General features: G+C 43.0%; 1 protein-coding gene across 1 annotated transcript in view; it reads left to right on the top strand.

Annotated features, from left to right (window-relative positions):
* nt5dc1 (5'-nucleotidase domain containing 1) overlaps positions 1-13887 on the top strand; it is a 545446-nt gene that overhangs the window by 382583 nt on the left and 148976 nt on the right. The window contains exon 7 of the mRNA XM_078212694.1: positions 12436-12610. Within this exon, the coding sequence (XP_078068820.1) occupies positions 12436-12610 (175 nt within the window). The remainder of the gene's footprint in view (positions 1-12435; positions 12611-13887) is intronic.

Raw genomic sequence — 13887 nt, 5'->3', positions numbered from 1 at the left:
ACCAGGACACTTTCATGATCTTGTCACCTGCCACTGGCGTGTTGGAAGAAATTTGCAGGTTGACAATCAACCTGTTTGACCACAGATGCGAACCTGGAGCTTGTGGCACAGAGGCAGGGAATGCTAACTACAATGCCACAAGACCTCCTGTGGCCATTTTTGGGGGCATGTAAATCTCTAGGCCATTGCTTTCCAAAATTTACACTCGTGTGATGTTGCAGATGATACAAAGATATGTAGAGGGACAGGGTGTATTGAGGAAGCAGGGGGGCTGCACAAGGACTTAGACAGGTTAGGAGAGTGGGCGAAGAAGTGGCAGATGGAATACAATGTGGAAAAGTGTGAGGTTATGCACTTTGGAAGGAGGAATGGGGGCATAGACTATTTTCTAAATGGGGAAATGCTTAGGAAATCAGAAACACAAAGGGACTTGGGAGTCCTTATTCAAGACTCTCTTAAGGTTAACGTGCAGGTTCGGTCGGCAGTTGGGAAGGCAAATGCAATGTTAGCATTCATGTCGAGAGGGCTACAATACAAGAGCAGGGATGTACTTCTGAGGCTGTACAAGGCTCTAGTCAGACCCCATTTGGAGTATTGTGAGCAGTTTTGGGCCCCATATCTAAGGAAGGATGTGCTGGCCTTGGAAAGAGTCCAGAGGTTGTTCACGCGAATGATCCCTGGAATGAAGAGCTTGTCGTATAAGGAACGGTGAGGACTCTGGGTCTGTACTCATTGAAGTTTAGAAGGATGAGGGGGGGATCTTCTTGGAACTCACAGGATACAGCAAGGGCCTGGATAGAGTAGACGTGGAGAGGATGTTTCCACTAGTAGGAAAAACTAGAACCAGAGGGCACAACCTCAGGCTAAAGGGACGATCCTTTAAAACAGAGATGAGGAAGAATTTCTTCAGCCAGAGTGGTGAATCTGTGGAGCACTTTGCCGCAGAAGGCTGTGGAGGCCAGGTCATTGAGTGTCTTTAAGACAGAGATAGATAGGTTTTTGATTGATAAGGGGATCAGGGGTCATGGAGAAAAGGCAGGAAAGTGGGGATGAGAAAAATATCAGCCATGATTGAATGGCGGAGCAGACGCGATGGGCCGAGTGGCCTAATTCTGCTCCTATGTCTTATGTGTAAGTTCTACACAACACCGGTTTGGACTGAGTTATTGAAAGACTTTGACTTAAAACAGTTCTGAAACTGAAGTAACTGAAAGTACTTTAAAGCCAACTGTACTTCGACATCACACAAGTTCCATTCTGACCAAACTCCATGCCTTCTTCCCCTGCTCTTGTTGCAAATCCAGACACTTGCTTGCTCATTGTATTTAAATATTCTCAGAAAAACACAATCAGCATGTATATTTATTTATTTTGTGTCACAAGTAGGCTTACATTAACACTGCAATGAGGTTACTGTGAAAATCCCCTGGTCGCCACACCCCGGCGCCTGTTCAGATACACTGAGGGAGAATTTAGCACAGCCAATGCACCTAACCAGCACATCATTCGGACTGTGGGAGGAAACCAGAGCACGCAGAGGAAACCCAAGCTGGGAATTGAACCCAGGTACCTGGCGCTGAGAGGCAGCAGTGCTAATCACTGTGCCACTGTGCACACACCTTTTTGTGTGGGATGTAAGTACCCATCTCCTGGACACAAAGAACCCTTTTTTTTGCCCTTCTTAGCAAAAGCTCACTCCGTTGGTATTTCATTTATCTGATTGCTTGTAACTCTAAATACCAGGACGATAAAGTGTGTGCATTCCCAGTGAAGAAAATGGAGAAAGACCTTTGGATGGATTTGGGTTTTTTTTCCTGACACCACTGGGCTCAGTGTTCATGTGATTTTATTCTTAATGCAATTCTGAACTTCATTGTGCAGGAGAAATCAGCAATTTGTGATCATTCTATCAGGCACTAAAAATCTGTGTCTTCAGAGTTCAGAAGCAGAACAGTCAACCGTCAAGTTCAGCCGAGCAGACAGGTGAGATTCTCACCTAGAGTCATAGAGGTTTGCAGCATGGAAGCAGGCCCTTCGGCCCAACTTGTCCATGCCACCCAGTTTTTACCACTAAGCTAGTCCCAATTGCCCACGTTTGGCCTTGTAAAAATGCTGGGACATTCAGTTTAGTTTCAATTTCTGACGCTGCGATCTCCTAGTCTTTTGATACCGCTGATTTAGACAGCAAAACTGCATAAAATTGTATACCATAAATCATAATCTGTATGCAGGAGCATTTTTGTGGGCTAAAGGTATTAGCACCAGTGATATTGTAGCTGACTTGAAAAATAATGTTCAATACAAGACCATCGTGAAAGTTGCCTTGTTTGGGATGCCACAGTTCAGTTTGGGCTGGCTGGCAACAGCAAACATTGTGCACTTTTGGAATTGGAATAGCCCAAAACAAAAGAAGTCTTGATGTTTAGCACCATCCTCAAAAAGTGTGATATCAGCCTGTTGTTAGCGAACAGTTTCATAATGAAGAGAAAACAGAGAAGCCAGACTCAATTACAGTTAGTTGAGTTCACAATTTCTGTGTTCTTGACAATTCAATAAAAGTTTAAAAAGTCAAATGTATGTATGTTTTCAGGCTGAGAGTTTGATCTGAACCTCATTATGTGCTTTGCTGAAAAGATTAAGGCCAGAGAGCCTTTTCTTTATTTGAAGTGAAATCAGTATGACTATGAAATTCCCCAGTGTCTCTGTGGGATGAATGTATCTGCAGTCCTGTATGGATAGGTTTATAACTTGGCTAATGAAGCAGATAAAGTGTTACAAATGGCCTCAATGCATGATAGCTACAAGAAGAGGAAAATCAGTCATGGGACATTCTGTTATGTCAAATTCTGTTTGTTCTGGGCATGACTATGCTTACTGCACTAAGAATGATCTCAAAAAATGTTTCCTCTACGCCTGCCCGCTCAGTAATTCAGATCATTGTCAGCAAAATCTGAATATTATTATTATTTTTGCAATGTCACCATCACATTGTCAGATACTGGGAGACAAGCTTGTGGGGGTGTGACTGGTTTAATTGGACTGGAGACAGATCAACTGCAAAGGTGAAACATCAATGGAGGGGCTATGGAGTCAAGTGTTTTGATACGGTGATAAACAGAGAGCCAGCACGGCTTGAATGGTAATTTAAGCAGGTAAAATAAGAGATTTGAAGTTGGCTGTTGTATTTCAGTAGGAAACATATACAACTAGAAGATTGTAAATAGATGAAGCATAATAGTGTAAGTTTACTTTTTAAAATATTGTAGCCATGAGGTAGTTCTGGAAGAAGAAACTTCTAAAGGATTGTAGAAAACAATAGTGTGTCATATGAAAGGGGGCAAACAGATTTAGGGAAACATTGAAGACTGTGGGTGGGTGCGTGCTTGCTGTACATCAGAACAATTTGACCTGTGCCACCGTGCCAACAATGGTTAGCACTGCTGCATCTCAGCGCCAGGGACCCAGGTTTGATTCCCGGCTTGGATCAACGACAGGGCGGAGTTTGCACGTTCTTCTCTTGTCTGCGTGGGTTTCCTCTGGGTGCTCCGGTTTCCTCCCACAGTCTGAAAGACGTGCTGGTTAGGCCTTGCTAAATCCTCCCTCAGGGTACCCAAACCGGTGCCGGAGTGTGGCAACTGGAGGATTTGCGCAGTAACTTCTTTGCGGTGTTAATATAACAAGATCATTCAACTGCAAAAAAATACCACAGTTGTGATTAAAATCTGTGCGAGGGACTAGCCAAATGGGACATTCAATTATTCAAAGTGCTTTTCTTGTCACATTCTGTTTACCAACTTGTATAATTGCACATTTTCCTGGATGCACACACATCCGCTTCTGCAATATTGTGCAGTTGCTTGCTTGTGCAGTTACTTGTGACACCAATAAATAAACTTAAACTGTTAGTGTCAGCAACTTAAGATGTCTGCTAATCAGTGCTAATGTGTATTTGAACATTGTATGTTTTGCTTGTGATCTTGGAGACAAGAGATTGGGTGGCCCACGCTAATTCAGGAAACAAGAAAATACAATCGTGTGTGGTGTTCACATTTTTCCCAATGGATCACTTTGTTTTAGCAGTGCATATAATGTCCCGCTGAGCTGTGATGTGGAGATGCCGCTGAGCTGTGATGTGGAGATGCCGCTGAGCTGTGATGTGGAGATGCCGCTGAGCTGTGATGTGGAGATGCCGCTGAGCTGTGATGTGGAGATGCCGCTGAGCTGTGACAGTGGGGGACAAATATGCTTGTTCTTGCATCATTATGTGAATTTTTCAAAAAAGGCTCTTGCACTTTGGTCACTGCCTTCAGAAGACAATAGAAAAAAAATTCCATAAAGTTTTCTTGTGATGCCTGAGCTACCCGATTATCTATAGCCCTGAAGTAAGTTATTGCAAGCAAAATAATAATTTGTACACAGGTACTCCAGCATTTTCTATGTTTCTCTAGCTCTTGGGGCTAAAGGGATCTAGGGATATGCGGGGGTGGGGGGTGAGCCGAGATCAGGATATTGAATTTGTTGATCAAAATGAATGGTGGAGCAAGCTCAAAGAGTCAAATGGCCTGCTGCTGCTTCTATTTTCTATGTTTCTATGTTTATGTTCTGCCTCATTCAACTGCAAAAAAAACCACAGTTATGATTAAAATCTGTGTGAGGGACTAGCCAAATGGGACACTCAATTATTCAAAGTGCTTTTCTTGTCACATTCTGTTTACCAACATGTATAATTGCACATTTTCCTGGATGCACACACATCCGCTTCTGCAATATTGTGCAGTTGCTTGCTGCTATCACAGGCAGCTTTGTAGTTTAGGCTCATTACCACTGTGGGGCGCTCCAATTGCATACAGTTTCTTTAGAGGTAATGTAGTGGATATCAGTTTGTAAGCTCAATACAGTATCTGCCACATCTACTCTACACAACTGGAGGGACAGAAGGAATTTAATTTAAAAAACACTTGAAATCACAGCTGCTCTTGGGAGCCCCCCAGCATTAGTCTCCACAGATTAGATATTGATGATAATTAGCATGTTTTTCACTATTCCTTGTCGTAAAAGGGCCCCTCTCGTATGATAATGCAGTAGTTCCCCCTTGAGGTTTCTGGAATTATCATTTAGCTATTGGACTGATGAGAGATGACTGTAGTAAGCTCCCAAATTTTTAAGAGCTTGAACTTATTAAAAAGCATGTGTGAATGCAATTTATTCCCATCAAAAGTTGGAAATATAATAGTTTGATGCTGCATCCTTGTGGATTTGTTGTTTTGCTCTGGCTTCACCCTTCGAGCATTCTTCATGCTGAAGGTTGTCAGGGTCACATGGAGAATGTGCCTTGGAAATAAGACAATAACAGGTGAGAGGCCTCAGTTGTCAGGACGGGCAAGAGAAACTAGAGCCCTTTTCACTCATGCAACTTAATTTTGATTGAGGAGATCTAATATGGGAGTTCAAAATTGAGGGCGTGAGACTTGATACACTAAATTGAGGATGATTTTTTTCCACTAGCCAGTGTTAGTAATTTAAAAGTCACCAAAAGAATGGTGACAGAGGTTAAAGGACTTTTTTCATCCAAAGGGTTGTCAAGACAGAGAATATCCTGTCAGAAGTAGAGTAAAAGTAAAGTTTTTTTATTAGTCACAAGTAGGCTTACATTAACACTGCAATGAAGTTACTGTGAAAATCCCCTAGTCGCCACACTCCGGCGCCTGTTCAGGTACACTGAGAGCAAATTTAGCATGGCTAATTCATCTAATCAGCATGTCTTTCAGACTGTGGGAGGAAACCGGAGCAGCCGGAGGAAACCCACGCAGACAAGGGGAGAACGTGCAGATTCCACACGGACAGTGACCCGAGCTGGGAATTGAACCCAGGTCCCTGGCGCTGTGAGGGAGCAGTGCTAACCACTGTGCCGCCCTTGTAATGCATAATAGCTTTCAAAAAGGAAGTGGATAAATGCCTGAGAATAAATACTTAAGAGGATATGGGAAAGGAAGAATAGAGTGAGACGAAGTAGATAAAGAGAGTAGCTGCTCTAGTTTTACAGCGCTGGAAAAGGTTGAATGGCCTCCTTCCATCCTGTAAAATTCTTTGATTCTAAGAATTTCAAAAGGTAAGAGTTGCCATGTTTGATCCCCAATCACAGCATCAGACACCCAGATGAAAGACAGCAGACTGACGCTGTGTGGTACCATCTTGCATGATATCTCAGAAGAAAACTGGAATGAATTTCCACTGTGAATCTTTACACTTCACACCAACCATCATGCGGCTTCCCTGAGTGACATTGGTGATTTATTGTCACCTTTCTTATGTGCACACCAAAAAAATTGTTTCACTTTGGAGCATGTCGATGACAAAGTGGACATACTTTCATACAGTCCGCCTAGATTTGAGCACAATTAAAAAAGATACCCCCATAATGAGATTAAATTGGCTTGCCTTTGTCATGACTGGACTTGCGGATAGAGCATTGCGGATAGAGCATTGTCGGGGAATACAGCAGGATATAGATAGGCTGGGAAATTGGGCGGAGAGGTGGCAGATGGAGTTTAATCTGGATAAATGCGAAGTGATGCATTTTGGAAGAAATAATGTAGGGAGGAGTTATACAATAAATGGCAGAGCCATCAAGAGTATAGAAACACAGAGGGACCTAGGTGTGCAAGTCCACAAATCCTTGAAGGTGGCAACACAGGTGGAGAAGGTGGTGAAGAAGGCATATGGTATGCTTGCCTTTATAGGACGGGGTATAGAGTATAAAAGCTGGAGTCTGATGATGCAGCTGTATAGAACGCTGGTTAGGCCACATTTGGAGTACTGCATCCAGTTCTGGTCGCTGCACTACTAGAAGGACGTGGGGGCGTTAGAGAGAGTGCAGAGAAGGTTTACCAGGATGTTGTCTGGTGTGGAGGGTCTTAGCTATGAGGAGAGATTGGGTAAACTGGGGTTGTTCTCCCTGGAAAGACGGAGAATGAGGGGAGATCTAATAGAGGTGTACAAGATTATGAAGGGTATAGATAGGGTGAACAGTGGGAAGCTTTTTCCCAGGTTGGAGGTGACGATCACGAGGGGTCACGGGCTCAAGGTGAGAGGGGCGAAGTATAACTCAGATATCAGAGGGACGTTTTTTACACAGAGGGTGGTGGGGGCCTGGAATGCGCTGCCAAGTAGGGTGGTGGAGGCAGGCACACTGACATCGTTTAAGACTTACCTGGATAGTCACATGAGCAGCCTGGGAATGGAGGGATACAAACGATTGGTCTAGTTGGACCAAGGAGCGGCACAGGCTTGGAGGGCCGAAGGGCGTGTTTCCTGTGCTGTACTGTTCTTTGTTCTTTGTTTGTTCTTTGTTCTTTGATGTTAGCTCCCACTCAAAGTTTATCATTGGGCAGTAATGTAGAGCAGAGGTTTACGCTGTGGGCTTTGGTAGAAATGTACTGGCTTTAGACTCATGTCTGCCAATTGCAAAATGAGCATCATTATTATTTTGCTGGTTGGCTTCTAGCTAGGAGCAGGTGAGCAGTGAGTGTTGTGGTTGCCAGCCTGGGTTAATCCCAATGTCTCTCGGCTCTCTCCTGACATTTGGTATGTGCATAGTTCCAGGTGGGGGCAGGTCCTCGACTCCAAAGTGGGAAGGTGTTGGGCCTCCCTCTCTACGGTGTGTTCCACAGTGGGAGATGGCAGCATGTTGGTGGCGGGACCTTATGGTCCCACTGTTTTGGTTTCCCATTGAACACGTCCCTCGCTGCCGGGAAACCCGCAGTGGCGGGTGTATCACTGGCAGGATCATAGGATCCCACCGGCGAGACCGGCAGCAAGATTTTTGTGCTACACAAAAATGAATCGGTCGTAGTCTTGAACGTTTCACCTGACCCAGCAGTCTTTTGGGGAGAAATTTCTAGACTTCCACTTCTCTTGGTGTAAAAATGTGTTTTGCGATTTCCTTCCTAAATGATCTGGTTCTAATTTTAAGATTGTGAACTTTTACCTGAATACCCCCATCAAAGGAAATGGTTCCCCTGAATCTAGCCGATCAAAATATTTTAAGAACCTCAGTTACCATCACTCCTGCTCCTCCCGACCACATGAAGGAAAGAAGGGTGGACAATACAAGCCAGATTTACCAGCCACACCTATATCCCAGGAATTAATTAAAAAATAAGTACTGCTTTTGGTTCATGTGAGGATTGCCTTCCTAAAATACGAGAACTTTGTCGCCTTTGTTTCCTCATGTCTTTCTTTATCAGACCATTTTCCCACTCTCTTTGCCACTTGGTGCAGAATGAACCAGGCGGAAGGTTAGAATAATGCTGCCAAATATACTACATTAGGACCTTGTAATTCAAATCAATTTTTAATTTCCTATTGGTCTGAATTGTGATTTTACTTATGAGCTATGTTTCACCACATAAAATATAAGATGAATTATGAGAAGTAAAATGGCCATATTTTGAACATAATTTGCATGGTAAACCTTACAAACGTGGGTTCTCTGCATGTAATTACAATGAATGTGAAGTTAACTTTTCACTGATTTAATTATTTTCTTCATAAACCATTGGACAGGTATTTATTTCTTCTTCTCAGAATGACACAGAATGACATAATATGATGCTACAAATAATGCTGCATATGGACTGATTCTATGTTGCTGGTAGTGCGTATATTGTGTGTTAATCCAAGTTTAAGATTATAGTGAGATCACCTGGGGCCCTTGCAATATTTTGCAATCATGACCTGTAAAAAATATATTATGTCAATAAGGAAAAGGTCCGAGATCCTCTGAGTGATGTCTCTACATTTAACGTATAATCCTGTGGGACTGACCGGTGTAGAGCAGGAACGCCCCAGATTCACTGCCAAGCTGGTTGATCTTGTAATGAGCCATAGTCATCATGTAATGATTGGGCTCAGTAATCATGCACCCAGGAGCTTGGCAAAATTGCCTCCTGCTGTAAAGTTTGTGCGTGTGAAAATTGGCCACTTGGGTGAGGGCAGATTCCACACTTATAGTGGTGATCCAGCATGTGCCAACAGCTTCATAAGTAGACAAAAGAATGGACATGAATTTTTAATGAGAATGCTCTTGACTTGCTGTCTGCACCTCTCAGAGCGTTATCGACTTAGACCCAGAGAAAGGGATTACCTATCTGCCTAACTAGTCAAAGCACTATTTGGTCTGAGGAGATTGACGGACTAGGAGCAGAAGCAAACAACTTGGAGACAGTGTAGTTTGTGATTTCAGAGGAGGAACAAAGAAGAAGGAAAATGGATATATCATAATGCTCCAGTTTTATTGCCAGCCTGGTTTAAAAGTTTTCATGAACTCCATTATCAGAACCATATTGGAAGACAGTTGGTTTGGATATTAGCCAGCAGAGCTCACTCATACTGATGTTCCAGAAGAAATGAGAAAGCCACTGCCTGTGACACATCAGGAATCTAAAGCACAACCAAGTGTGGCTAATTATCTCCAGAATTCCAAACAGCATTCCCAGCCAAAGAGGAGACAGCCACCTTCAGCTTTTATCGTATGTGGTGCACAGCCCTCCCTTAGGAATCTTTACGACACTGCATCGATGATTAATAAACACCAACGCCAACTGGTTGGACCAAACAGTGTGTTTCCTTCTTGCCATTTCTACATGGTTGGCATGGTGGCACAGTGGTGAGCACTGCTGCCCCGCAGCGCCAGGGACCTGGGTTCAATTTCGACCTTGGATTAAAACTGCCTGTGTGGAGTTTACACATTCTCCCTGCATTTGCGTGGGTTTCCTCCGGGTGCTCTGGTTTCCTCCCACAGTTCAAAAGACATGCTGGTTAGGTGCATTAGCATGCTAAATTCTCCCTCAGTGTACCGAACAAGTATCGGAGTGTGGTGACTCGGGGATTTTCACAGTAACTTCATTGCAGTGTTCATGTAAGCTTACTTGTGACACTAATACATAAAACTTTAAAAAAAGATTTGCGGGTTAGGTTCATTGGCCATGCTAAATTGCCCCTTAATGTCAGGCGGATTAACAGGGTAAATACGTGGAATTACAGGGTAAGGGTGGGATTGTTGTCGGTGCAGGCTTGATGGGCCAAATGGCCTCCTTCTGCACTGTAGAGATTCAATGATAATTCAAATTATTATTCAGTTCATGGTCACTATTTTGTGCAATGTCTTTGAATACATTTTGAAAATTAATCAGAAAACCGTGTAATGAAAGGATTAGATATTAAGTTTTCCACGCATACATTACACTACATAAACCGACATCAAACCTACATCATATTCTCCCCGTATCCGCGTGGGTTTTCTCCGGGAGATCCGGTTTCCTCCCACAGTGCAAAGATGTGCGGGTTGGTGGATTGGCCATGCTAAATTGCCCCTAAGTATCAGAGGGACTAGCTAGGGGAAATGCATGGGATTATGGGGATCGGGCCTGGGTGGGATTGTGATATGTGCAGACTCGATGGGCTGAATGGCTTCCTTCTGCACTGTAGGATTCTATGATCTAAATGATCCAGAGTTTGCAGCACAGAAACCGATCATTTGGCCCAACTGGTTCATGCTGGTCTCTAAGCTCCACGCAAGTCTTCACCCACTGCACTTCATGAAGCACTATCAGTATAACCTTCCAGTGTAGAAGCAAAATAACCTGAACGTCTGGGTGGGTTGAATAGCCCTTTTTAGCCTTTCACAAATGGGAGAAAATGAGCATGAAAGCCACCTGAGCTCATTCAGCACTCTAAATATTACATTTTAACTACAAGACTGGGAGAATTGGAGATCCAGCTAAGTAGACAATGTACTGCCTAACTGGAACTTAATGAATGAACAGTAATCTGATGAGCAGGGAGCACAAATATATAGTTTGCAGATGTCGGTGTCACAACTGTGATCACTGCCATTTACGAATATATAGTTTGCAGATGTCACAACTATGATCACTGCCAATTACTTTCCACAAAGTTGCTGCTAAGATCGCAAAACATCAACAACTTCAGAACCTAATGAATTTATGTTGTTTTCCATTTGATGGTGTTTTGCATACAATCAAATTCCTTATGAAAGGTTATTTTTGATCTGAAGCCAAACCTTCTCGATGAACAATGTCTGCCCAGAGACACTCAGCGACATGCCAGTCTTTTTCCGGCTGGAGGTCTGTGACCAGTGGTGTTCCGCAGGGCTCTGTACTGGGACCTCTGCTATTTGTGATATATATAAATGATTTGGAAGAAGGTGTAACTGGTGTAATCAGCAAGTTTGCGGATGACACGAAGATGGCTGGACTTGCGGATAGCGAAGAGCATTGTCGGGCAATACAGCAGGATATAGATAGGCTGGAAAATTGGGCGGAGAGGTGGCAGATGGAGTTTAATCCGGATAAATGCGAAGTGATGCATTTTGGAAGAAATAATGTAGGGAGGAGTTATACAATAAATGGCAGAGTCATCAGGAGTATAGAAACACAGAGGGACCTAGGTGTGCAAGTCCACAAATCCTTGAAGGTGGCAACACAGGTGGAGAAGGTGGTGAAGAAGGCATATGGTATGCTTGCCTTTATAGGACGGGGTATAGAGTATAAAAGCTGGAGTCTGATGATGCAGCTGTATAGAACGCTGGTTAGGCCACATTTGGAGTACTGCGTCCAGTTCTGGTCGCTGCACTACCAGGAGGACGTGGAGGCGTTAGAGAGAGTGCAGAGAAGGTTTACCAGGATGTTGTCTGGTGTGGAGGGTCTTAGCTATGAGGAGAGATTGGGTAAACTGGGGTTGTTCTCGCCGGAAAGACGGAGAATGAGAGGAGATCTAATAGAGGTGTACAAGATTATGAAGGGTATAGATAGGGTGAACAGTGGGAAGCTTTTTCCCAGGTCGGAGGTGACGATCACGAGGGGTCACGGGCTCAAGGTGAGAGGGGCGAAGTATAACTCAGATATCAGAGGGATGTTTTTTACACAGAGGGTGGTGGGGGCCTGGAATGCGCTGCCAAGTAGGGTGGTGGAGGCAGGCACGCTGACATCGTTTAAGACTTACCTGGATAGTCACCTGAGCAGCCTGGGAATGGAGGGATACAAACGATTGGTCTAGTTGGACCAAGGAGCGGCACAGGCTTGGAGGGCCGAAGGGCCTGTTTCCTGTGCTGTACTGTTCTTTGTTCTATGTGTTAGTGGATGATTAGTGAATAGTGCCTAGATCTTATCTTTGTAAAGAGACATCACAATATTGCTGCAAAATAAGTAATCATCCACTATTAAATCTGTAAGCTTTGAGCAGAGTGTGTGCATTTTATATTCAGTTACAAAGTTAAATAGCAAGCCAAAGTCAAAATAAGATAAATATAGACTACATGAATGAACCAATTGGTGATTCACATTTTGAAATTCATTGCAATATATAATTTAAAACATTGTCAGACTTTTGTCTGTTTTCTTTTTATTCATGCAGAAGACTCTGGAATATATTTTCCATCAGTGAAAAAGGATCCAGGAAAATATTTGCTGCGTTGCTCTGAATCAGTGAAAGATTGGCTGAGGAAACTGAAGAATGCTGGGAAAGTTCTGCTGTTAATTACCAGCTCACACAGTGACTACTGCAGACTGCTTTGTGAGCACATCCTAGGGTGAGTGCAACAGCATAGTAAAGTAACTAGAAATGGATTCCATGCAAATCGTAACTTGATATAACGTTCAATTTTCTTTGTAGCTTAAAACTTCAAAGTTCTTTTCACTTTATGTCAGAAAAACCTCCATCCATTTATAAAAATAAAAGTAAAGTATTTAATTTCATGGAAGCCTGATAGATTAGGTCTCCTGTTCACTGTTAGGATGTTTCAGAATGTCACGAAGAGATAGACCAACATCAGTGAATTCACGGGAGGTGTTAATTTTTAAGTTGCCCTGAGGTCTGGTCAGGAGCTGAAAAACACTGGGAACTCAAACCTCAGCTGGATATAAAGAATATACAGCTGACTTGGAATTTATTTTATCCTTGCTCAAATTATCTATCCTCCTGATTAGCAATCAGTATTTGTGTTAAATAGTCATAGAGGTTTACAGCATGGAAACAGGCCCTACGGCCCAACTTGTCCATGCCGCCCTTTTTTTTTAAAACCCCTAAACTAATCCCAATTGCCCGCATTTGGCCCATATCCCTCTATACCCATCGTACCCATGTAACTATCTAAATGCTTTTTAAAAGATAAAATTGTACCCGCCTCTGCTACTACCTCTGGCATCTTGTTCCAGATACTCACCACCCTCTGTGTGAAAAAATTGCCCCTCTGGACACTTTTGTATCTCTCCCCTCTCACCTTAAACCTATGCCCTCTAGTTTTAGACTCCCCTACCTTTGGGAAAAGTTATTGACTATCTACCTTGTCTATGCCCCTCATTATTTTATAGACCGCTACAAGGTCACCCCTCAGCCTCCTACGCTCCAGTCTATTCAGCCTCTCCTTATAACTCAATCCATCAAGTCCCGGTAGCATCCTAGAAAATCATCTTGTTGCTGAACCTAATAACAAGCATCAGCCTCATAGTCCAAAAAGAGTTCAGTTTGTTATTGATGTTCTTTGATTTTTTCACTTGGACATCTGTGGTATTTCATACCATAGAAGCAGAACTAAAATTTGGAGGTTTTTAAGTTTATTTATAGGTGTCACAAGTAGGCTTACATTAACACTGCATTGAAATTACTGTGAAAATTGCCTAGTCGCCACATTCCATTTCTAGCAGATGGTGCAATTTTCACTTTGGTCCTTGACTTCCCAAACCCTTTAAGTTTAAATAAGACTAAATTCATGATAAACAGCATTGTGATCTCAGTGACCACAATGATGAAATGTATTGCCACAAAGGACGATTCTGAACTTTGTAAGCTATGTCATTGCCTAGTGGG

Source organism: Mustelus asterias, chromosome 5 (genome assembly GCF_964213995.1).
Source record: "Mustelus asterias chromosome 5, sMusAst1.hap1.1, whole genome shotgun sequence".
Taxonomy (NCBI): domain Eukaryota; kingdom Metazoa; phylum Chordata; class Chondrichthyes; order Carcharhiniformes; family Triakidae; genus Mustelus; species Mustelus asterias.
Note: the sequence above shows the minus strand (reverse complement) of the source record. Positions and strands in the feature narration are given on the sequence as shown.